This window comes from Vespa velutina, chromosome 4 (assembly GCF_912470025.1).
Source record: "Vespa velutina chromosome 4, iVesVel2.1, whole genome shotgun sequence".
Classification (NCBI taxonomy): domain Eukaryota; kingdom Metazoa; phylum Arthropoda; class Insecta; order Hymenoptera; family Vespidae; genus Vespa; species Vespa velutina.
The window spans coordinates 5,483,869-5,509,965 of NC_062191.1; the positions used below are offsets into that span (position 1 = coordinate 5,483,869).

The window sequence follows — 26,097 nt, forward strand, 5'->3', positions numbered from 1 at the left end:
AAATATTTTTAGAATACAAAAAAAAACGTACGGAAGAATATATTTCTTTTGAAGCTCCTTGAGCATATCCACATGGTGTTGGTAGCCAAATTTTCTTCCACGCTTGAGACATTGTCCTTAAATCATCCCAGATACACGTTTCATTGTGCCATCTAAAATGACATTTATTTATTTATATTTGGTTCATTGTTTATATAATTATTTGCAATATTTACATAAGACAACATCGTACTTGACGCAATCCGCGTGAAAGCAAGAATCCATTTTTAAATGCGTATCGACAGATCGCAAAAGTTTATGTTTGGATGCGTAAAGATGAAGAGATCCTTGTGTTACGATGACGTAAGATCTGAGAACAGGAGTATGAGGAAGATCGTATCCTCGAATATTGAAGAGCCAAGCTATTTCATCTAATGCTGTAACTACAAGAGCATCCGCCTCGACAAGACTCATCTCTAATCTTATATCTTTTATTTTTTCTTGCCATGATTTCCCTGCATATTCATTTTTCAATGGGTATGCTGCGTAAGAATTGTAATTTGGTCGTCCCACTTGCCAGATTAAGTCCACCAAATTTTTGCGAACTGCCACCAAATTTATGGATGTATTTACTAAATACGAGAACAAGATAAATTTTAGATACAAGGAAATATTATTTGTAGAATTATTTGAATCAGTTTGGGATGAATTTTGTATTTTTATTGAAATTATTTAGAGGAAAACTTGTGTTTTGTAATACCTAAATCTCTTTCCCAAGCTTCCCATATAGCTGCAGGTACTAACTTCGGATCTGCACCTATTCGGATGTTCGGCCGATTTTGAAATTCATGTTTCAACCATTCGGTTATTGTTGGGATCTAGGAGTATACCAAGACACAATATAATTAGTATTTGTTAGTGTATTAATTAATTGAATGTTATTCCAATTTGAAATTTAAGCAAAGTAACTTCTAACTTGGAATCTGAAGAAAATTTATTTAGTTTACAAATTTGAAGAAAAATTCATACAATTTGAAATTAGTAAAAAATTCTTCCAACTACGATGAATGTTTTATTCAATCTAGATTAAGGATAATTTCTTCGAGAAAGATTTATTTATGTTTAAGTTTTATTTACGAAAGGATTACACTTCAGGAAGATCTACTTTCAATATTCTTCCTACTGAGTGAAAGGAGTTAAACGATCATTGGTTATCATTAATCTTAACTGCTTTAGCAGATTGGTGTCTGAGTGTTTTGCGAGAGCAGTCAAGATTAATCGTCCTTACGTTCAAGGAAGAGAATTACACATTTTATCATCGTGGTTGAATCAACTCAGCATTTCGCAGAGCAGATCCGAAGATATACTACTACAGAAATGATCCTGCGAAGTATGATCTTAATATTCTTCTCTCTATGAACCTCATCACGTCTAGAGACGATATAATAATGTACTACTTTAATTGTATAAGAAATGGGGATTTATGGATGTTGCCATTAATATACGAATAAAAACAAATGGACACAACTACTTTGAACACGTTACGAAAAACGTGTTCTAAGTTCAACCATTTTTGACATAGCCTCTAAAAATCTCATCTCAAATTTATAATTCTTTAATAACCCTTTTTTCATTTTCTGTTCATTAGAAAGTAACCACTCAGAAAGCCCTACTTCCCATAGCCCTTCCTACTGAGTAAGAAGGGTGAACGATCATCGATGACTACAATCGAACTAAATAGTTAGATTGTAAGTCTTTCTCACGCTCAAGGAAGAGAGCTATATCTCATCTTCGTGGCTGCATCAGCTCAGCTTTTCGCAGAGCAGATCCGAAGATATACTACAGAAATGATCCTGTGAAGTATGATCTTAATTTTCTTCTTTGACAGAGCCTCATGTCTAAACGATGAAGTACCCCTTTACTTCTGAGAAAAGGTTTTTGGTATTAGCCATCTAGTGTCCGAATAAACTAAATGACAACTATCTTGTATGCTTCGAAAAATGTATTTCAAAGTTTAAAATTATTAATATAGAGAGATTTCGAAATTTGATATTTTTACAATATATTTTTATTCCTTTTTTTTATGTTTCGATTAAATTTTTTTCTGGTATTTTAATTATATCTGATCTTGTAAAAAATTTTGTTTTCTGCAAGTATCTTTGTGGTTGAACAGAATACAATACATTTTTTTTTTTCTTTTAAATGTATAAATTTTATTCTTGAAGTGAAATATATTTTAAAATGTTAAATAAAAAAATAAAAACTGAGAATCTTCCAAATATTTTACATTATAAAATACTTATTTAACTTTAAATATAATTATTAACACTCTATATACTACTATTCTTTATATACCATATTTAGTTTCAACAAACTTATGTAATTAAAAAATGCTATGATTAAATTCCATTTGTGCTGATAATTTATATTAGTAGACACGAGTGACAATACTTATCCATATATATATATATATATATATTTATAATAGCTTATTATTGATCGATAATATATATATATAATAATATATATTTGGTAATATATATATAATAATATATATTTGAAATTATTTGTATATGTTTTTAAGACTGTCTCTATGCGTATATGTAATTAATTCTTTATGTGTTATGAACCTATAAGTACATTTAGCGAAAGCGATCACTGGGACTACTATAGACGCATATATGCGTTTATCAATTTTTTCAACCTCTTCTTTCTTGCGTTTGAGATAATTTTAATGTTTTGAATAAAATAATGAATTGTTTTGTATTATATAAAGTGTAGTTGTTGCATCTTGCGTACTCAATCGACAGAATTAACATAGCGAAAAAAGTATTCGAGCACCGAGAGTATTCAGAAGAGTCGAAGAGTTTAATATATAGAACAAAATAAATGTAACCAAAATAAATACAGAAAATCGGTATGTTTAATTATGTATTTTAAAATATAAAAAAAGCCCTATAAAATTATATATAAAAACACGTTTTCATTGACGATATTAATAATAAATGTATTTAATAACCTTTTTTATAGATAAAAAAATAAATTTTACGTTAATATTATACGGAAGAATTACATACATAAATCATTAAATATTTTTTTTATTTTAAACTTCTTTCATTATGGAAAAATATTTTTCTTCGCTTTATTTGTTATTAAAAGAAATAAAAGAGTTTAATTTCTTCTTCAATTAAACGATAACTGAGGAGTAACTTCTGGGAAATTGAGGATCTTACTTATGTTTTTATTATTCCTTTAAAAAGACCACTCAGAAAGCTCTACTTCCCATGGCCCTTCCTACTGAGTAAGAAGGGTGAACGATCATCGATGACTACAATCGAACTAAATAGTTAGATTGTAAGTCTTTCTCACGCTCAAGGAAGAGAGCTATATCTCATCTTCGTGGCTGCATCAGCTCAGCTTTTCGCAGAGCAGATCCGAAGATATACTACAGAAATGATCCTGTGAAGTATGATCTTAATTTTCCTTTCTGCTAAATCCTCATATCTAGATGATGAGATACCGCTTTACTACTGAGAAACGATTTGCCATCTAGTGTTCGATCTACGAATTAATTCTGCCTACATTTGTGTGCGTAAGACGTACGTGTACATAAGCTTGTGTAAAAATGACTAAAATAGAAACAGTAACGAAGATATATATATATATGTATATATATATATATATATATATATATATAAATATATAAAAATTGCATATATGTAATATTTATGAAAATCATAATAAATCATAATTTGATATTTATAAGGTATAAATAAGATTTACTTACGGGTTTTCGTCCCCTTTTCATGAGTATCCAATTGCAATCAAGTTCTAAATCTGCTTGCAGATGATATCTTCCATCTGTCCACAGAACAGCTTTTGCTAATGTTACAACTGCGTCTCCGGCGCTACCATAAAATCCGGTTAAAAATTCTCTTCTCATATCTCGTGGATCGACGGTTTCGCTCTATTAAAATAAAGATAAAAAATATGGAACGGCAATATTCTATCATTTAAAATATATAAGAATTAATATTTAATATAATTTATGTCAGTTTAGTAAGATTAGACCAATACATTCGATATTTATATTTCTACATTTTTTATATTCACCTTTTGTTAATATCGTAAAGTTATAATATTTTTTCAAATTAAAAAATGCATTTAGATTTTTCAATTCTTTAATAAAAAAAAATATTGATGAAAGTATATTGAAAAATTTATTGCTATTCAGAAATAAAATGAAGCTAAATAGAAATTAAATGAAGCTTTAAAACATGTCAATCATCAAATAAATTTGACAATTGTGATACCTTCAATAGGCCACTGTGGCCATCAATAATGTAAATTCGCATCTGAAAGTTTATTCGTTAATAAAATAAAAACTTTTGAAAATTTATTATATTTTTTTCAATCAATACGATCTCAATTTTATAATTAATATGTACATATACAGGATGTACCAACAGTTTTTAGATAATATTAAAATTTAATTATTATTATTTAAGATTTACTAAGCTTGTAATTAGACTTATAGTTTTACAATTTGAAAAAAAAGAAAAGAAATTAACTCAAAAAGTCTCGAAAACAGATAACTGATTTTTAAAATCATTTAGATACTTTTAGTCCATCTGGAGACTTTTGGTCGACTCTTTATATTATATTATATGTTTAATTTATATATTAAGTTAAATATTACCTGATGTTCGTCGTCCGACGTTACAATATAACCATGCAGTGGTGCTGTTTCGATCGATGCAACTCGGACCATTTCAGATCTTAATTGTCTTAATCTTAGAGATGTATCCTTTCTGTTAACAGGTTGATTACCGATATGTTCACTCAGAGGACAATAAGATCTTTTGGCGCCATTGTAATTATAAAATAAGAATTCTGGGCTCCTTTGTAACTTTGTCAAACCTATAAGAATATAAATTTTGTATTATCAAAATTTTATTCGAATTATTTTTTAATTATCTACATTGAAGTAAAAAAAAATAAAAAACGACAAAAGAAATCCCAAGTTCTCAAAATTGGAGGCGCCGGGTATCGATCCCGGTACCTCTCGCATGCTAAGCGAGCGCTCTACCATCTGAGCTACGCCCCCAGGTTGAATGTAACTTTAAAAGAATATCTTATATGTTTAACATTTGCATATGTATATTTAATATAAATTATATTATCGCATATTAAATATATTATTTTTAATATTATTATATTTCAAGAATATTATTTTTCATAGATTATGATTTTTACATAAATTTCGATATCGAACAAATCGGAATATAAGATAAAGTATTGATTCGATTAATTGCAGTAATAATAAAAATGATAATTAAGTAAACATCAAGTGTGAAGTAATTAAGGAAAATTTTCGCACATGTTTTTCATTTCTCAATACCATTCGTGTATTCTCTCATCATCAGAAAATTTATGCGAGCATAAAGAAAATTTGTTTAATGATTTTCAATCTAGGATTCATATATATATACTACTAATTCATAGGTCATCTTTATGGAGTATCAATGACATTAATCTTTTCTACGAAAATAAGATCGGAGATGACTCTTTAAAAAAAAAAAAAGAAAATAAAGAAAAAAGAGTATAAACAAAAGAACAATGCAAATCATGAGAAAAAAGAATCGAGTCATTCTTTAGGATTACATTTACGAAGTTTTCCATTAGAGTCTGTGTGTGTGTCTGTGCGTGATGTGTATACCCCAGTCATGAAAAGAACTTCGACAACATTTTCCTAAATCGTTTTTGATTTCGTGGTTAAAAAAAAAAAAAATATGAAAGAAAATTAAACAAGAATAATGATTCAAATCTATCGACGTATATATCTATGTAATCCTATTATGGAATTTTTCTTATGCCTTTGTGCGATACGATATGATTGTTCTCAAAATAGTATGCAACGCGTCTCTAATTTGTTACGTGACTTGTTTTTTATGTACGCTCTGTTGGTCGTCCGTATAATCCTCATCGTGCTGGTTATCCTAAATCATATCTTTCTACGCATCCTTTTTGTTAAATCTATCAGATCGTAATAGGGAAAGAATTTTTTCATAAAAAAATTATCAACTTTTGAGAATTCGAACATAAGAGAGAATTTTTTAATTTTGGAAGTTCTTTTTTTCTTCTTCTTCTTCTCGAAAAAAAAGAAGAAATAGAGAGAGAGAGAGAGAGAGAGAGAGAGAGAGAGAGGGAGAGAGGAAAGGAAACGAAAATTGAGTTAAAAAAGCCGGAAGAATCGAATTTACAAACGAATTATTCAGGAAGATGTATACCCGGGATGATAAATCAGGAAATCCAACGCTCGTAATTTATTCTAACAATTCACATCGTAATTCAGATAGATCACGAGAGAGTTTATGAAAAAAAAAAAAAAACTTTTGACTCAATATTGTTCCTCGGTTAGATAAAACGCGTAGCGTGTTATTACGCGGCCGATGCACGCTTTTGATTGTCATGTAGTATGGTTAATTTGTTCATTTTCTTTTTTTTTTCTTTTCTTTTTTTTTTTTTTTTTTTTTTTTATAAATGGTTACTGATGCCAGACAGAAGCTATAAACATCCAGCCCACAGGCAGGATTATCTCAGACAGTCAACATGTGGCTGATCAAGGTGGTGCTATCTGCTTTAGTGGCGTTTGTCTGGGTTACTGCTGAGGAAGAGGTTCAAGTGGAAATTCCTCAGGGTCCATTGAAGGGTCTAAAATTGAATACAGCATGGCATAATATGCCGTATTACAGTTTCAAAGGAATACCTTATGCAAAGCCTAATGTTGGACTCGACAAGTTTAGGGTAATGAAAAAAAGAAAAAAATAAGGTAGAAAAATCATCGATGAAGCTTAGAACGTTGAAATCAATTTGTTGTTATTTGTATGTTAAAGACGCCGGAGCCTGCTGATACTTGGGAAGGTGTTTATGATGCTACCAAGCATCGTTCGTTCTGTCCAGTCTTTTGCATGATGCAACAAAAGGTTGTAGGTGACGAGGACTGTCTCTATCTTAGCGTCCATACTCCAGAAATGAACAAGGATGCTCATAAAGCTGTAATGGTATGGATTCCTGGTGGCAACTGGAACATAGGATTTGGAGACGATATTTTTGGGCCAGATTTTCTCATTGAACAAGATGTCGTTATTGTTACTTTCAACTTCAGACTTGGTGCTATTGGTAAATATATTTCATAACGACGAAAAAACAGATAAGGTAGGTTTTTTAACCTTTTAAAATTGTTTATAATTAGGTTACTTGAACACTGGTGATGAACATGCTCCTGGAAATGCTGGTATGAAGGATCAAGTAATGGCACTTATGTGGATTAAAGATAACATTCATTATTTTGGAGGATCTCCAGACAGAGTTACCATATTTGGTCACAGTTCAGGTGGTTCCTCTGGTCAATACCACATGTTTTCACCGATGTCAGAAGGTAACGTTCTAATATTATAATCGAAAGATAAAACGCCAATAAAATTTCTTTATGTTCAGGATTGTTCAACAGCGTCATTTCACAAAGTGGATCGATACTGAATCCATGGGCAATGGAATATAAACCCAAAGAAATGGCTTTCAAATTGGGTGAGACACTTGGAATTCGTACCCAAGATACTGGTGAATTGGTCAACAAACTCGCTGAATATTCGGCAAGAGACATAATTACAGCGACCAGAGAGATGATGAACGATATTGTAATTATCTTATTGTTAATTAAAATTTCTACAAAAATATCTATTATTATATTTATTTGAAATCTGTTTTATCGTGATCGTGACCGGAAATAGACTAAACACATAATCTTTTAATTTGTAATTTTAATTCGTGTATTTTTTCATGTCATAGAATACGATGAATGGACATTTAGATGTTTTTGTGCCATCAGTTGAAAATGATTTTGGTCAGGATGTGTTCTTAACAAATGATCCCTGGACTCTACTGAAAACTGGCAAAATTGCTAATGTACCAATTATGGGAGGTGTTACGATAAAGGATGCTAATTTCTTTGCAGAAAGTATGTATATAATGAATTTTATCTCCATTAATACATTGTAAATCTATGATAAAAGATTTATGACAAAATGAATTTTATTGATATTTGATTTTTGTATTTAGTGATGTTGCCGAATGCTGAATATATCAACGAACATTTCGAAAATTTCCTACCTGATGATCTAAATGTAACCGATCCTGTTCAAAGAAAACAATTAGCTGACTTTATGAAGGAATTCTATCTTCATGGCAAAGATATATCCAAGGATACCGAAAAAGAATTATCGCATGTAATTACATATTGAATTTGAACCATTTTAAAAGTAAAAATTATCTGATAACACTTTTTGCGTTTTAGATGTTGACCGATGCTTACTTTACCACTGGAACAACATTCACTTTAAATTTTATTACTCATAGAAATACAGCACCAGTTTATCAATATATATTCGAATATGATAATCCATTCGGTATCATGAAAAATATAAAAACTGATAGAGGTATGTAATAATTAAACAAGTTGTGAATTTTGTTTAATTACTTCAAAGTAAAACACATCATATCAAATAATGTGTATAAATTTTTAGGCATAGCTCATGGGGATGAATTAGACTACGAATTTTATTCTAACATGTTCAAAAATTTACCTAATCCTGGCTCACCCGAGGAGAAAATGACACGGATTATTACTAAATTGTGGACAAACTTTGCGAAAGATGGGTAAATAATTAATTAATTAATATGAAATATTAATTTTCTAATAAACTAATAACTTTTTCTATTTTTCAGAAATCCAACTTCTAAACTAGACGAGGATATTACCATCGAGTGGGAGCCAAAAAATAAAGAAGTATGTAAATATATTCTTATCAATCAAGATCTGAAGATGGACAGACATTTATTAGGAGAAAGAACACCATTCTGGGCAGAATTATATAAAAATGCTCTCAATACATAATCATAATGCATACATATGGATATCCTAAAAATATCGGTATGCATTTGTTATTTTTAAAATTCATTTATGTATAATAATATTTCTTTTATTGCACAACGTAGCCATTAAGTACAATATATACGCAAAGAATTGATTTCTTTCGATAATTTTTCGAAAGAAATGAATATGGAATAATAATCCATAAGAGGAACGAGAAGATAAATTTTTGATAGAGAATAAAATTTTTGTGTGCCCGATAATGGCATCCATTGTAATCAACTATATTGTTACCTTTCTTTCTTTCTCATGCTATTTCCATCGATATAATTTAATTGGCCGATGCAAAAATTGTGAAACAATTTGCGATGATAAAATCTTTGAAATGATTTATAACCTTTGAATTAGTCGAAACAACGATCAAGAAGATATTCTTTAAACGGCGACTATATTATTTATGGTCGTCGTGTACTATCTCTGCAGTTGTTGTTAAAGCTCTGTAATAAATGTAGTTTCTGTTTGTTGCAACTTTTAAATATGATTGTTAGATCGCCGTGATACTAGGATTCTACGGTACCACCCGTATTTAACCCTCTCATTATCAACAATCATTATAGTTATCGTACACTCGCAGTATCCCATCGGTGATTTTAATCATTCCCGTTGAAATTTCGCATTTATTCATAATTTTGATTAATTAATTGATTTAATATAATTTGAATAAGAAATCAATAATTTATATAAAATGAATAAGGGAAGAAAAAATTCAGTAAGATGGAAAGAGAAAGAAAAATTTGTAAGATAGAAAGAGAAAAAATTGTGAAGGATAGAAAGAGAAAGAAAAGTGAATGAGATAGAAAGAGAAAGAAAAGTGAATGAGATAGAAAGAGAAAGAAAAATGAATAGGATAGAAAGAGGAAGAGAATGGGAGTGTTAAAAAGAGAAAGAAATTCGGAAAGATAGAATCATAATGAAAGTGTAAGTGAAATTCGTTCTTTGTTGCTATTACGTTATCGGTCTTACCATTTGTTCACCACTCACTTTTGTGCTTCCGATTGATCAGACTGCTATGAGAGCGAGTAGGTCGCAGAAACATTGGTTACCATGTAAATACATACGTATATATACGTATATAGATTTACTGAAAGTGCGAATCTTTAATTATGAATAAGAACGTATCTATTTAATAAGATAACTTTTAATCGATTAACGAAAAAAAGAAGTAACAGATTATTTATGTTTATACGCTTCGAGAACTTTGATAGTATTATTATGTTTTTATCCGATATAGTATTTTTTTTCTATTACTTATTCTTTTTTTTTTTTTTTTTTTTTTTTTTAATTTTTTTTTTTAATTATATATAACGATATTTAAATAATTTTGAGATACTTATGATAATAAGGTTTGTAAATGTTAAATAATTTCATATTTATTTGGAAGGAAAGATAGGAGGAAATATTATATGATAGAATTTGAAATCATTTAGTATTTGTCCAAGAAAAAGAGAAATAGAGGGAGAGAGAGAGAGAGAGAGCGAAAGAGATGATCGAATTGTTATAGGAATGGGTCACGACTTGAGATGATGTTCAGAATCTATTGAGTGAGATAGTATAACATATCAGTAGGTTTCTTTCTTATTTATCAGCATTTTCAATTTGATTAATTTAATCAGTTATTGATTTTCGTTATCTATCACTTGAAATTCCAAGTATTTATCTAATTGCAAAAGTGAATATTAATTTCTAATCACGTTAAACTAACAATAAGCTTATTTAAACTTTCCACATAATTGGTTAGTTAATATAATTATTATTTCGTAGTAACGACGTTCATTAAATAAATCTCAATCTGTATATATATATATATATATATATATATATATATATATATATATATATATATATATATATATGAAAGCAAAAAAGAAAAAGGAAAGAAACAAAATCAGTTCGAAATACAGGTCATTAGGATATAGAAGATGTCGTGTCGTGTCTTTGTCTTCTCATAACAGTTAGTACAGGTCACGAGATGATTTTCAGTATCTTGTTACTAGGGTAACATGAACGAGCAAGAAGTTCAAGTCTCTCAGCAATCTTCTGGACCAATAAATTCACTCTCTCTCTTCCTCTCTTTACTATTTCTCCTTCATTCAGCATCGAGATACATTTACTCTAATTCGAATATGCATATGTGTATATATATATATATATATATATATATATACATATATATATATATATATCAATTGACTGAAAATTGGTAGCTGTCGAAGGAGACTCGTTCGGTCCGTCAAATTTATGAGTCTCGTCTTCAGAGGCCAAAACGCGGAATGTTTTAACGGGCTGTTATAAGTACGAGGAAGTTAGACAAGAGTTATACAAATTTCGGGGGTGAGTCAGATCTTTACTTAAATATCAGGAAATTATATTAGACGATCATAGGGTTGTCTTTGATTTAGAATAGCTCGAGGCTTTTTCTAACAGGAGATTATAAACTCAATTGTATATAATGTTTTAAGGGATGATTTTAATGATATCTTTTATGGTAGTTGAAGTTATCACCATCTTTGTAAAATATCCTTTTGTTTTATATCTATTTTATATTTCTCTTTCATTGATATTTCTATTTGTTTTTATTCATGTTATCCGGTCACCTTTTTGATTAGAATTAATATAACATTTTAGATAATCAACGGAGGAATAAAATAATTTTTCTTATTTACCTTTGTACAAAGTATTATTCTATTAAACTCTATTATATTAATGAAAGAAATGAGATACATATGTATATATATATATATATATATATATATATATATATATATGTATATATATACATATATATATACATAGAGTTTGTCGGTTCGAAGGGTTGAAAGAGCGAGCGAATGCGGTTGGGTGAATAGATGCTGGCAAGTAAACCAAAACATCCGGGTAGTAGAATTGACTAGAGGGTTACTGGAGAGGGTTGTGGGTCAGGGTAGATTTTGTCCCTTTATAAAAGAAACATAGCAACTTATTCAAATTAAATTGCATATACCATTTTATATTATTACTATCACATTTCATAATTAACATAAGAAGATATGTTAATAGACTCCAGTAATAGATTTCAATAATAATCTCAACGAAAAAATATGTATTTTAAACTTATTATTACATACATAAGTATATATATATATATAATCTATTATTTTGTTTATATTATGATGTATAAGCTTCAAGAATGATTCGTATTTCATTCCATCTATATTTCGTTTCTGAAGTTAGCAACCGAGGAAAGATAAGATTGTGTTGTGTATGTATGAAAAAAATACGCAAAACAGTAAGCCACGATATACACGATATACGAAATAAGATGTGCTATGTACTCTATCTTTCATATTATTCAAATTCCAATAGAATCGAATAGAATTGTGAAAAAATAGATATTAAAGGATCATATAGAAACAAATAAAATCAAGAAGAAGCGAATAGGATCAAATTGGATAAAACAGGATCCAATTGGATCGAATAAGACTAAATAGAATAAATAGGATAAATAGGATCGAATAGAATCTAATAAGATCGAGTAGGATCGAATAAGTCTGTATAAGATTGGATTTGCAAGGAGGAAAGAATCAGCAAGTATTGGATTTGATTAAGCTTGACTCAGCTCATTCGGATCGGTTTGGTTAGGTTCTGCTCGGCTAATCTCGGCTTGACAGTGCTCGGTCCGTCACGGATCGGTTTGAATCGGTCAAATTGAGTCTAGGTTCTTCCTTCAGTTGCCATTACGTTTTTATCTGTGATTTTATTTGAGATTTAAACTGAGGTTTTGTTCGGGATTTAGTTTAGGATTTTGTCTGGGGATTGGTCAGCGGTTTCTTTTTGGAGGATTTTGTATGTGATTTTGTTTGACTTCTTTGGGTATCTTCGACCTCCTTCAGTTATCTTTTGGGTATCTTCAGATATCTTTTACTATTTCTTGTAATTTTCAATTGAAAAAAATTCATCCCGTACGCATATATACAGAATGAATTAATATATATATATATATATATGTATGAATGTATATATTTATATATAAATATATATTAAAATAACTTTCGAGAGAGATCGATGCCAGCACAATGAATGCGTTCGAACGTTGCAAATAGAAAAAAAAAAATAGAGAGAAAATATAACATCTACTAGCTCCCTCTCTCTCTCTCTCTCTTTTTCATCCCCTTTTGCCAATAATGCTCGCGCGCAAGCGTTGCTTCGCGAGAGCCGATAAAAAAGAAACGTAAGTCCTCTCTCGATCACCCTTCCGTTCGTTTTTATGGATTCGAACGGAGGGTGGTTTGGTGGGTGGTAAAATAGGAAGGGGGGAGGGTAGAGGGTTAGGTGATGTTACCAACTCGTACCCCATAGAATCCTGTCCTCGATGAGATGGCAACTTGCTTAAGTACTCGATTCACGAGGAGTCGAAAGCAACTCTGATGAGAAAGCTTCGAAGGATCGAGTCGTAGCTGGAGATGATCATATGAGAAAGACGCGTGCAACCCTCTTCTACGGACTCCTTTCGAGGGATGAAGCGTCGCCGATGCGCGCCACCCTGCCAGGAGAACATACTAGCTTGGAGCAAACTAACCCCATTCGAGTTACTCTCTCTCTGGGGTTGTTTCGACTCGAGTTGCGCACTACCACTGTCTCTTTGCCCCTCTTTCTCTTTGTTTCCCACTCTCTCTCTCTCTCTCTCTCTCTCTCTCTCTCTCTCTCTCTCTCTCTCTCTCTCTCTCTCTTTCTATTTTTACTTTGTGTTCTCTGAGACTTATCGATTACACGAATATCATGTTTTACTCGTGTTCTTTACTATTCATATATGAAAGGATAGTTAAAAGTAGAACAAAAGAAAAAGAAGGTACTTTAAAGCTTATACGGTTTTAATGATTTTCACGAATTTATAAGCACTTTAAAATGGATTAAGTGAATTAATTCGTTGCATTTAAAAAAAAAAGGTCAATGTTCATTCAATTTTAAAAGAAGGCCGATCGAATGGGCGAATGGTATAGATCATTTGAGAAAGCAACCCAACATCTGTCGCACGAACAAAATGTATATTCGTAGAGGGAAAAAGGTGGATAGGGTTCGTACACGCAAATCCGGTCTGATGATGACTATATTATAGTGTTACACATTTACTAGGGTAGATCCGAGGAAACGTGACCTTTGCAGGGGTTGAAATTCAGCCCCTATAACCTCGTGTTACCCTGCTACCAAACCGCCCTCGTTTTCCAATAAATACAAAGCGTGTCAGTATTCTCGTCTAATCTTCGACACCTTCGAGGAATAATATAGGGTAGATTGAAACGAAGAAAAGAGTATTGTTTTTGTTTACCCTTCGAGTCGTCCTATATCTCTGTCTTTCTCTCCCTTTCTCTCTTACTCTCTCTCTCCCTTTCTCTCTTACTCTCCCTCTCTCTCTCTCTCTCTCTCTCTCTCTCTCTCTCTCTCTCTCTCTCCCTCTCCTTCTCTCGTACAACAGTTACACGTTATTGGAAAACGATAAGGAAGTGATTGGTTCACCCGACGATCCTGATGATATCCTGTTCCATTTCCGGTCGAGTTTCCATCGGTTCTGGCCACTCCAGTACTTCGATTTATTGATTTCACATGTATTTCTCTATTACTTTTCTCTTCTTCTTTTTCTTATATTCCGGGTGTCATCAGTAGATCTAATCAAAAGTTTCATCATGGGACTTCTCGGTTTCACGGACTCACTCTCTATCCCCTTTGTGACAATGGAAGACGAAACCTCTAACTCCTACATACTGGCCGGTTCCGCTAACCAATCAGGAATTCCTATTCCCGATCACCGAACATTCCAATTTATTGGCTATCGAGCGTATCACCAAATGGGAATACCTCTTGAAAAAGTATTTATCATTAAAAGAAAGATTTTCTAACGCTTCCACGAAACTCCTACAATATCTTTACTTATTTAATATTTGCAAATATGTTCCTTGGAAATTGGAATACTATGATTGAATACTGTTTTTTTTCTTTTTTATTTTATTTCTTTCTTTTATTTTTTTTTTTTTTTTGTTTCGTTCAATATAAAATCTCGATAAAAATGTTATTTTATATAATCGAGCCAATAATTGCGAGAGTAGAGTATAAGTGAATAATTAAAAAAAGAAATTTATTTACTGCGTAAATAAGGACAATTAAGGGACTTGGAATATTTCAAACGTTTATTATATTGTACTTATTATTTTTTTTTTTTATCTTCCTTATGTTTTGATAAAAAAAGTTACGTCGTATAATTGAACCGATTATTATAATAACGTTGTCTAAGTGAAAAATAAAAAAAAAAATTCATTCTTTTTTTCTCTAATTTCTACAAAATAGGCCATTGTCTAATTTATTTATTTTCACTGCGCTTTTATAATCGCTAGAATAATCGTATTATATAATAAAACAATCATAATTATTACAAGAGAGTTATCTTGATAATAGTTTGACAATATTTAATTTTATATCGATAAAATTCATTGATCCAGTTTGATTAAAGAAATGATGATAGAATAAAGCAAACGATTGATTCGTTGTTTTCGTCATAGAGTTTATATATTTATATTCTTTTCATATAATCGCAGTGTTTTATAGCTTGAAAATATTCCTTTGAAAGTATTTTCTTATTAACTTTGATACGCATATTAGATACACACATTTCGTATTAGTTTAGAATTAAGATTAATTTCTATACGATAAGATAAGAAAGATCGTTCGGAAGAGTTCAAATGATTATATAAGTTAAAATATTTTCCCAACTGTTGTTCCTGGGTTCCTATTCAGGAGGTATCGTTCCGCGATAAACCTCCTTCTTCCCTTCATCGGTTTTCGATAGACCATAACTAACGCTCTTCTCTCGTAACGATTTTATTCAACAACTGAAATAAAAAAAAAAAAAAAAGAAGAAACTAAAAAAAAAGCAAACGAAAAAAAAGTGATGAAAAAAGAAAGAAGAAAAAAAAACCAATCGAACGACCAACCGACACATTGTGCTCTCCTTTTACCTATTTCTTTATTTTAAGACGATTACATTCTTTCTTTACCGAGTGAAACCAATTCTTATTAACGTATAAGACGTTTCCTCATTTATATTTTGTATTTTAATTATTTCTTTTTATCACCGAGAGTCAGAATATAATCTTTTTTCTTTTCGTTTTTATTTTATACACGTTCGCTTGCTACGATACGTTCCAACGCCCGCTATTATCCTGTTACATTACATACTTTGTTATTTTATATATATATAAAATAACATATATATATAAATATATATATATATAAAATAACATATGTATATATATATTCACATGTATGTATAAACATATACATATATAAATATATATATAAATATATATATATATATATATATATATATATATATATATATATATCTATATCTATATATCTATATTCATTTTAACTCTATGCTCAATGTCGTACCAATCGCTTGTATAAGTATTAACGATATAAAAAGTAAAGTATATATAATTTGTATTTCTATATGTTTTGTACAATATCATATTTTAATACCCTAATTCTAATTAATATTTTCTTTGTTCCTTTTTTATTTAAAAAATGTTTAGAATATTACAAATATTATATATATATATACATATATATATATATATATATATACATACTCACACAACATTTTATATTTTAATTTCTTATATATAATTCTATTTTTTATTTTATTTTATTATTTATTAATATTACAATCATTTGTTTTATTTATTATTTGATATAATAATTTTTTTATTTTTTAAAATCATTAAAATATTATACACGGTCGGCGATAAAAGTTTCAAGCTAATTCTAAAAATCAATTACTCTTTTTTAAGAATCTTTTAGACTAATTTCTTTTTATCAAATCCTAAAATTTAATTAGGAATTTTTTAATCATCCTGTTTATACATATATACATATATAATGTAAATACAATATATTATATATACATACACATGTGCATAATATTTTTACAATATTTTAATTTCGTAATTCTACTTTTACCTAACTAATATTGTAATTATTTAATTTATTTATAATTTAAAGTACTTATTTTTTAACTTTGAAAAAATATTATATCTATATATAACATAATATTTTATATATATATATATATATGTATGTCGTATATTATACATAAAAAAATAAAGTTTGATAAGAGATTTAGAAAGATTCGATGCATTCACTCGGATTAAATAATATCAAAGAGATTAAAGCGATGTAAGGAGCTGGCTCAAGAACGTTACTTGGATATTAGAGAAGTATCAACATAGCAGGAGTTCCTTTTCGATAGAGTTCATCGAATTAGAAGTTCGATCGTGTTTTCAAACATGCTTCGTCACTTCGATTAAAGGGAATTGCGAGTTCTCTGTTATGGGAGAACAGCAATGAAGACGGTAAAACGGTAAACTATTTAAACCGAAAGAAATGATTTAGAATAGACAAGATACTCGAGTATTAGGAAATTAGAAGTGCAAAGTAAGTTAGTTTATCTATGTTGTTTAAGTTCTAATAGTATACTTGCTATAATATTTTTACATTATCCAATTAATTCATTCCTATGTCAAAAGTGATTAGATAATTTAGATAGTCATCCTTAAAAATCTCAATTGAATTGAGAACTTTAAATGAACGCAGTATATCTTGATATCCCGGTTTATATTATAATAGAGTGTGGGTCAAAAGTTTCTAAATTCCTTTTTAAAAATCAATTACTTTTTTTTTTTAATTTTTTAGGCTAATTACTTCCTTTGTTTTTTTTTTCTTTTAGTTTTAGATTGTATAATGATTTTTGTGTGCTTGTCGAGTAATAAATTTATTAAAACGATAAGAAGATCTAATTAACGGAATTAATGTGTCAATGAATCTGCATTTCAATGAAATAATTGTAAAAATTTAATCCAGTTACATTCAATAACCATTGATTCACTAATTCGTTATATTCGTACAATCAATCGTTCATAGACTAGTCTCAACGTAAATAAATTTTCATTAGCTCTTTGAGCTCAAGCTAACAATGAAGTATTAACTAATATTAATTGAATAAAAATATTATTTTCTTGATAATAATAAAAAAAAAAAAAAAAAAAAAAAAGAACAAAGCTAAATATTTATATAAAAAATGAACAAAAGAAATATAAAAAGATCATAATTATGAATTACAACGATAGATAAATGCTGAAGGAAATGATAAAAAAAAAAAAAAAAGAAAAAAAAGTATGTATCGTATATCTATATCATATAATTACTTGGCAATAAATTATAAATTTTTTAATATAATTTTTATCATATGATATGTGATTATGAGAATAAATTATTTTTAAATTAGGTTTCGTTAATTCGTTCTTCATTGTTCTTTCTTTATTTTTTTGTTTCTTTTTCTTTTTCCTTCCTTTTTTTTCTTTATTATCATGTCGTAAGAAAAACGATAGGAATGCTTGATCGTTGTAAATAAATACCGAAACAGTTTACAAATCTACAGGAAAACAGAATGGGAAACATATCAAACGCGGAGATTCGTGAAAAAGAGGAAGTAGAGTTACATTTGTAAATGGAACTCGACTTACTCGCATGGTAACCTGATACCTTTCGTGACATTTTGTATTAAAAAAAAGTATACCACAATCGGCTCCTATTTTAATCAAATTACATTTCGTCGTACTGATATTGGAAACGATTTAACTTTGACCCATATAAACTTTCTTTACGAACGAATATTCAACTAGAAATATAGATTAAATATTGCATTACGTATAAATTACTCAAATTAACGTACAATATAAAATTTTGCATTTACTTAATCATCGGACAAAAAGCAAATCAAACGAAACGACATAACATTAATATTGATCTTTTATTGAAATACAAAGAAGTAATCCTGATCAATGACAAAACTTTATGATTTAGAAAAAAACGAAAAAAAAAAAAAAAAAGAAGGAAAAAGAGAAATATATAAAGAAAAACAAGACATAACCTCGAAATTTTTAAACAAGCTACTACATATAAATCTTTTTTCATTTATTTCTTTTCAGACATGTTCAATAAGAAAAATTTATGATAAAGATTATACAGATTACAATTGTGACGTTTGATATATAAAAAAATACGACCAAAAAGGTCGACAGTTGTATAACGATTTGAATAAAAATAATTTATAATAAGAATTATCATACTTGAATAACGGGATGAGATAGATATTCTTCTTCTTTGTTCTCTTTTTTTTTCCTTAAGAGGGTCAATACAATAATTCAATCATTTATTATACATATATACATATATATATATATAATAAAATAAAATTCAGAAGATTTTCATTCTTAACCTTGAACCTATCCAGTCTTCGATGACAATGACCATTTTTTGTTTACAGGATATTGGATAAGTGACAGCACTATGTAGCAGGGATACAGGAATGTTAGAGTTAACATTGAAAAGAGAAAGAAAGAGAGAGAAAGAAAGAAAAAGAGAGAAAAAGAAGTAAAAGAAAGAGAGAGAGAGAGAGAGAGAGAGAGAGAGAGAGAGAGAAAGAAAGAAAGAAAGAAAGAAAGAAAGAAAAAGAAAGAGGAAAGAGAGAGAGAAAGAGACGAAAGGGAACACGCGATAGGCGTATTAATTGCGATGGAACAATAGAGAAGGAGAATTTTTGCCAGGATCTTATCAGGTGAAGGAGGTCGAAGCGTGGGAGTAATATAGCTTTGATGCCCCACAGTTAAATCGAAACGATATATATACACACGTACATACATATATACATACCTTTCGTTTTCTTCCATTGACTGTCTTCCATTTTATATATTCAAAATTTACGATAACCAATCCATTAATTATATTCACGAAAACGATTATAAGATGGATAATATATATTTAATATATATATATATATATAATATATTATATATATCTATATATATTCTGTTTAGTAATTATCTCTTTAAAGTCATGATATTATTTTTAACATTAAAATTTGATTATTACTACACCTCAAAGTGTAAAGTTAAGGTTAGGTAAAAGAAAAGAGTCTAACTTTTAGACGATTGAATTAATTTCTAGATTTTTTGTTTTATATATATATATATATATATATATATACGCTTATAACTATGTACGATTTTATCAGAAAGACAGTTTATAAATTCAATATACTAATAACCTCACTTTTCGATTATCTATGTACTTTCATAACTTATCGTTTCTTATCGAATATGTTACGAATATGTATAACTATTCTTTATAATAATTTTATCGTAAAAAATTGTCTACAATAAAAAATAATGATCAATGACAACGATTAGAAAAAGAAATAATAGTTATAGCTTTTGTAACATTTTACAAATATTATTTGTACAGGTAAATATGTGTATGTATATGTATGTAATGTAAATACATGTATGTAGCGTTTGTATCCTAACGTATACCAGCACGCTCGCATACATTACGTATCTGTTGCATTTCGTGGGCTCGAGACCGAAGGACATCGAAGAATAAAGGGCCTGAGGGACGATGCGTGGCCATACCAAGGCATCAGCCCCCATAGGTAGTGTTCGAAGGGCCCGAGGGATCTCTTTACGCACGCAGAAGTAGTATATGAGTTACCATTGTGAATAAGAAAAAGAAGGAGAAGATAGTGATAGAGAGATGGAACACTACAAGAACGAAAGAGAGAAAGAGAGAGAGAGAGAGAGAGAGAGAGAGAGAGAAAGAGAGAGAGAGAGAAGAGGGAAGCCATATGTCAGAACATTGCGAACATGTGTTAGAGAAGGATTTCTCATTCGACAAGTCGACTCACGCACTATTGCACGAACGTCGGTTATCGGGGAAGCATGATTTCAACTCTGTACTCCTTCAGACTCCTCCTTTACTCCTTTTTAGGCCGAGGCTGAAGCCTGACTGCGGTCCAACTGTGCAAGGAACGCATAAACAAAATGTGATATTCATCCTCTCAACTTCATACCGATTCCTATTGATAATCTTACAGGATACGCTGGATTTATTTTCTAATTTTCTTTTATACGTAAGACATATTGTAAAGTAAGTATTAAATAATCTTTATCTTTTCTGATCCTTTTTATTTATTTTATTTATTATTTTTTTGTTGTTTTTTATTTTATTTTATTTTTTTTATTTTTCGTATCCATTAAATACAATTTGTTTCGATCTAACCTAAAATTTGTTTATATACTTTCTACTTATTATCAAGCGTTCGATGATTTTCGTCTTGTTCGAATTTTTTATTTTTATTGGTTATCAATTAATTGCGACTTATTCGTAACGTAACATGAAATTTTAATACTTTTTAATGGATAACCTTATTTCACTTAAATTATTTGAATTATAATATTTTCTTATCGTTCGATCGTTTATATCAACTACGTTTAAATATCTATTTATTTAATTCTCAACAATATGAAAATATCACCACGATTACATATATTTCAATTATTTTTTGTTCATTTGCCTATTTCATATACTTTTTATTTTTTTATTCTTTTATTTCATAGTACATATATTAAATAAAATATGTACTATGAATAGAATATTACAAATATTAGAGATAAGTATGTATTTATTAATATTTGTACGAATATACAAAATTTTAATTAATTTTTTCACGTAATTCCATTTTTTACATTTGGCTTTTAATATCTAATTAAATGTATTAGTATTTATGCTCAAGGTATATATATATATAATATAAAATAATATAGTATATTAAAGTAATATATATATATATATATATATATATATATATAGTAAATAAAATAAAGTAAATAAAATATATAAGTAAAGTATATAGATATAAGTATATAAAGTATATAAGTACTATATATATATAAATAAATAAATAAAGTATTGTATATATGTAAATAGTTAATTATATTTGTAGAATATTAGAAATACTAAAATCAATGCGTTTAGTTTCTAAAACGATATGTATTGTGAAAGATCGTTCTAATATATAGTATCAACATATATACTTATCGAATGGGCGTCACATATGAACTCGAAGAGGAATCACGCAGTTGTCGCGACGACATGCTCTAAATGCGCGTGTGGCACGCATATTACGTCACCATATTCACACACGCATTATTAGGGTTGCATAACGTGCGTCGTGTCTTTTAGTGGATATAGCTATCACGTGTGCTAAACGTTGGTCTCATGTGATGTATATGTTTCACACAAGGTACTGTTATACCTCTCCACGTAGGATACTCATATGCAGATATAACAAAGACAATATTTATTAAATAAAAATTATTCTTTTATACGTAACTAAAAAAAATATATATATATTTTTACCATAGACGTATGTTAAAAAATATATACAATAATATATATATATATATATATATATATATATATATATATGTATATATATGTATATAGTATAAGAAAAATATGACGATGATCATTTAATAAATTGAATAAAAAATAATTTCTAACCTATAAATAAATTCATATTTATGTGTGTATATGTGTGCGTGTATGTTTGGGTTAATATTTAATATTTATTTTCTTTTAATAAAAATTTCTAATTAAGTTTTCATGTATTTATATTTATAGGTATGTATCTCGAGTAAAAAGGAAGGTCATAGAGTTTGAACGATCTTCGTGCATGCCAGACACATTTGTCACGCGATGCCCGTAATAATGGCTGCTAAAATCTGTAACGTTGAACAAAGAAAAAACATGCGACGCAACAGGAGAACACGCAAACGGAGGGGTTGACGTTTGTAGGCCTATATGTGTGTAAATGTAAACGCGTATGTATTTGTATATACGTGTACAGCTGCTTCTTCAGTCGTGACCTTGTCAAATAGGGTCGTCCAATAGTCGAGGTCAATTATATCCTTCGACTAACTCTAATCTAGGTGTATCGATCGTGTTTAGTTATATGCGAGTGAAATATTAGCGCGATGTTTGACCAATCGAAAGAAAAGATTTATTATTTTATATTAATAATACTAAATCCTGTTTATTTTTATATTATTTCGATCTAATTAGAATTAAAATTATTTTTCGTTAAATAATATTATGAGCTTATATATATATATATATATATATATATATATATATATATATATATATATATATATATATATATATATATACATGAATATCTTTTGTTATTATTGTCAATGTAATAATGTTTCTAAACACATTTTCTATACAATCGTATTTTTTATTTAATTTCAATTATTAGAGAAATATTATGATTATATATTATTTATTTGGATTTTTCTTGTCATTCTTAATTTAATATTGCTCACATTACATTTTTTAATATATTTATTTTTATTTAATTTCGGTCAATAGAATGAGTAATAAAACAATCTCAGTTATTTTATAATCTTATTAGCACCTCTTTTTTGTTTTATTTTTTGCTGTTATTCATAATACAATAATATTTCTAAACACAGTTTCTAAGCTACAATATGATTCACTCATATGTGAATATTCATACGTGTTCGAAGAATGCTGTCGAGAATGTAGAGGAGAATAGAAATCAGGATCACAGAAAATCGGCAGGATGTTATAATATTTGACAAAAGAAATTTAGACCATTATACTATATTAATTTAAACAAAATTTACAAGAAATTTGTCGTCGTAATCGTATTTCTTTTCATTACTCCAATGATAATCATTTCTGTTCAATAATGTATCTAAAGAGACTACGTTTAAATTCCAACAGACAATTATTATTTCTAAATATAATTCTAATATTTTAATATTTTTTTTATGTATTATTACTCAATGGTATAATCAATAATGTTTTATCATAGCTTACACCTAATTCATAATCACTTTCCTTACTATATATTATTCATATTTAATTATTAACTATTTCTAAACATACGAGTACGTACGTTCACGATTTCTAATATTTCTATTACGTATTAGTACAAACCTATAATTGATAATGATTATCATCACTAATTATATCTAATTGAAATAATCCTCTTGTTTTCAATTCAATTTGTCGGATATTGATTTATGTAAAAAATTTGCTTTTTAAATAAACGTTTAGAGAGAAGGAATTAGGTTAGGAATGTGTTTAGACGATGAAAAGGATGAAAGGATAGAAGGCGTGTACGCATCAGGAGAGACCAATCGCCATCTTCTCTTCTGCGATTGGTCAGTGGCTCCCTAGATTCGTGTGATTAGGAGGCGGATTAGAGAGAAAGCCCGATGCGCAAATCAGTTCTAGTTTATCCGACGGTTGTTGGTAAATCGTAGTTTAGAATCAAGCGGGAAACAGGATAACCGAGGAGGTCGTCGAAGAGCTAAGCGAGCTTAGGGCAGCGCGGTAGAATGTCTCTAAACGCTATACCTGTCTCTACTACTCTGTCTCTATATTCGTTGCTACGTGTGCGTGTCTCTATGGGTGTGATCTATGTATTCGTGTTTATGGGTTTGTATGTGTATGCCTATATATATATATATATATATAAGAATATTTTTGTATGATTTATATATATTTATGTATGATTTATATATATATATGTATATATATATATGGGAATGGACAATAAAGATGCTTGTGAACTTATATTATTTCTATTTCAATCGGTTTAGCTGATTTTTTTGTTTTTTTTTAATTATCCCTATCATACTCAAAGAGTTTATAATCATTTAAGAATTTCTATCATCTTTTATAAGTGAACTGTGAGATCAATTCAAATTAAAGAGAGAAAAAAAGTGTCCATTAAAATAAATTCCAACGTATCAAATAAAAAAGATTAAAAAAGGATAAAGATGTAACTTTCTCTTATTAAAAAAAGTTTAGTTACCTTTTAGAAAAAATTTATTATCTTTTTTTTTTCTTTCTTCTTATCTATTTCAACGAACTAATTTTATATAATTTTAATAAAACAAGATTTAAGTAATATCGATTATGTTTGTTTTTTCTTTTCTTTTTCTTGAATCTTTCGATTTAAACCGAATATATGATTAAATAAGATAGAAATAAAAAAAAATATCAATCTGGAGGCGCCAGGTATCGATCCTGGTACCTCTCGCATGCTAAGCGAGCGCTCTACCATCTGAGCTACGCCCCCTGTTGTTTATCTATAACATTTTTATCGACTACACGGCTGCAGCTTTAACTCGATCTAATTCATCGTTTTATTATGAATTTTTTCTCTCTCTTTTTTCTTTTTTTTTTTCTTTCTCATTTTTTTTTTGACTATACTTATTTCAATTGTATGATATATTTTGATCGACAATTTTTGAATTTTTGAATTTTTTTAATTAACTATTATAAAAAAAATTATATCCCTATAATTAATTAGTATTAACCTCAAAATTTTTTCACGTAATAAAATACAATTAAAACTAAAAAAGTTTGGATAAATAACATCCACTCCTTGTTTAGGTTTACAATTTATTTACAACACTCGATCGATTATTGATTAGTTACTAAGAATACATACGTATGTATATCGTTAAGCTTAAATATATAAGTACGCACACACGTATTGTATGTTTATACATCGAGCTATGTATGTGTATAGTAAAATAAGAGACGAAAGAGGACGAGTCGAGTACTCGAACAGGGCCGCATCTTCAATATTTGAAATATCCATTAATATTTTAAATTAAAGCTTATTAAATATTTTCAAGAGTATATCACTTCCATTTTATCGAATTTAATCGTACCTTTTGTTATATACTTTACATTTTGTTTTATTATGACGACGAAATAAAACAAGATATTTATCAAATTTCGAAACGTTATCGTTACTTCAAATTTATTGTAATTTATTGATTTTTATATTAATTCGAGATTTATGTTACTGATAAGGAATCGTGTCTGAGATCGAATAAGGTAGAGAGAGAGAGAGAGAGAGAGAGAGAGAGAGAGAGAGAGAGTGAGATAGAAAGAGAGAGAGGGAAAGAGAGAGAAAGAAAGAGATAGAGTTGGAAGGTAGAGGGGCAGAGGTCCTGTCGACCTCCATAACCTCATGGAAGCCTGTTACTTCGGGCGGTCTCTTTTCCGATAATTTGCCATTCATTAACATAAGGCCTCACTCTCTCTTTCTTCGGGGTTCCAATGTGACGGTTAAAAACACTTTCGATTTTTCTTTACTTCCTTCGGAAGTTTTCGTAACCAGTCGTGAGACTACCTTCAGTAGCTGC

The 26,097-nt window shown here is 29.0% G+C and overlaps 2 protein-coding genes and 5 non-coding genes across 10 annotated transcripts in view; 1 reads left to right on the forward strand and 6 right to left on the reverse strand.

Moving 5' to 3' along the window:
• Positions 1-26,097, reverse strand: part of LOC124948390 (xaa-Pro aminopeptidase 1) — a 37,919-nt gene that overhangs the window by 2,562 nt on the left and 9,260 nt on the right. For all 4 annotated transcript variants that reach the window (XM_047491936.1, XM_047491937.1, XM_047491938.1 and 1 more), the window contains exons 3-7: positions 4,679-4,899; positions 3,767-3,946; positions 740-857; positions 233-611; positions 32-152 (exon numbers count right to left, since the gene is read on the reverse strand). In XM_047491936.1, the coding sequence (XP_047347892.1) occupies positions 32-152; positions 233-611; positions 740-857; positions 3,767-3,946; positions 4,679-4,899 (1,019 nt within the window). The remainder of the gene's footprint in view (positions 1-31; positions 153-232; positions 612-739; positions 858-3,766; positions 3,947-4,678; positions 4,900-26,097) is intronic.
• LOC124948997 lies at positions 1,140-1,379 on the reverse strand. The gene has a single exon (XR_007100928.1). It is a non-coding gene; the product is annotated as a small nucleolar RNA U3 (small nucleolar RNA).
• LOC124948996 lies at positions 1,634-1,849 on the reverse strand. The gene has a single exon (XR_007100927.1). It is a non-coding gene; the product is annotated as a small nucleolar RNA U3 (small nucleolar RNA).
• On the reverse strand, positions 3,240-3,455 carry LOC124949003. Its single transcript, XR_007100933.1, has one exon. It is a non-coding gene; the product is annotated as a small nucleolar RNA U3 (small nucleolar RNA).
• On the reverse strand, positions 5,014-5,086 carry Trnaa-agc. The gene has a single exon. It is a non-coding gene; the product is annotated as a tRNA-Ala (tRNA).
• On the forward strand, positions 6,554-9,196 carry LOC124948391 (venom carboxylesterase-6-like). Its single transcript, XM_047491941.1, has 9 exons — positions 6,554-6,786; positions 6,876-7,161; positions 7,235-7,420; positions 7,480-7,679; positions 7,831-7,999; positions 8,101-8,267; positions 8,336-8,477; positions 8,565-8,697; positions 8,767-9,196. The coding sequence occupies exons 1-9, from the start codon at positions 6,592-6,594 to the stop codon at positions 8,933-8,935; spliced, it is 1,647 nt and encodes a 548-aa protein (XP_047347897.1). The 5' UTR covers positions 6,554-6,591; the 3' UTR covers positions 8,936-9,196.
• Trnaa-agc lies at positions 24,944-25,016 on the reverse strand. Its single transcript has one exon. It is a non-coding gene; the product is annotated as a tRNA-Ala (tRNA).

Coding starts and splice junctions, on each gene's coding strand:
- LOC124948391 (XM_047491941.1), top strand. CDS start 6,592: ATGTGGCTGATCAAGGTGGTGCTATCTGCTTTAGTGGCGTTTGTCTGG. Junction 7,162..7,234: donor CTTCAGACTTGGTGCTATTG/GTAAATATATTT, acceptor GTTTATAATTAG/GTTACTTGAACACTGGTGAT. Junction 8,698..8,766: donor ACAAACTTTGCGAAAGATGG/GTAAATAATTAA, acceptor TCTATTTTTCAG/AAATCCAACTTCTAAACTAG.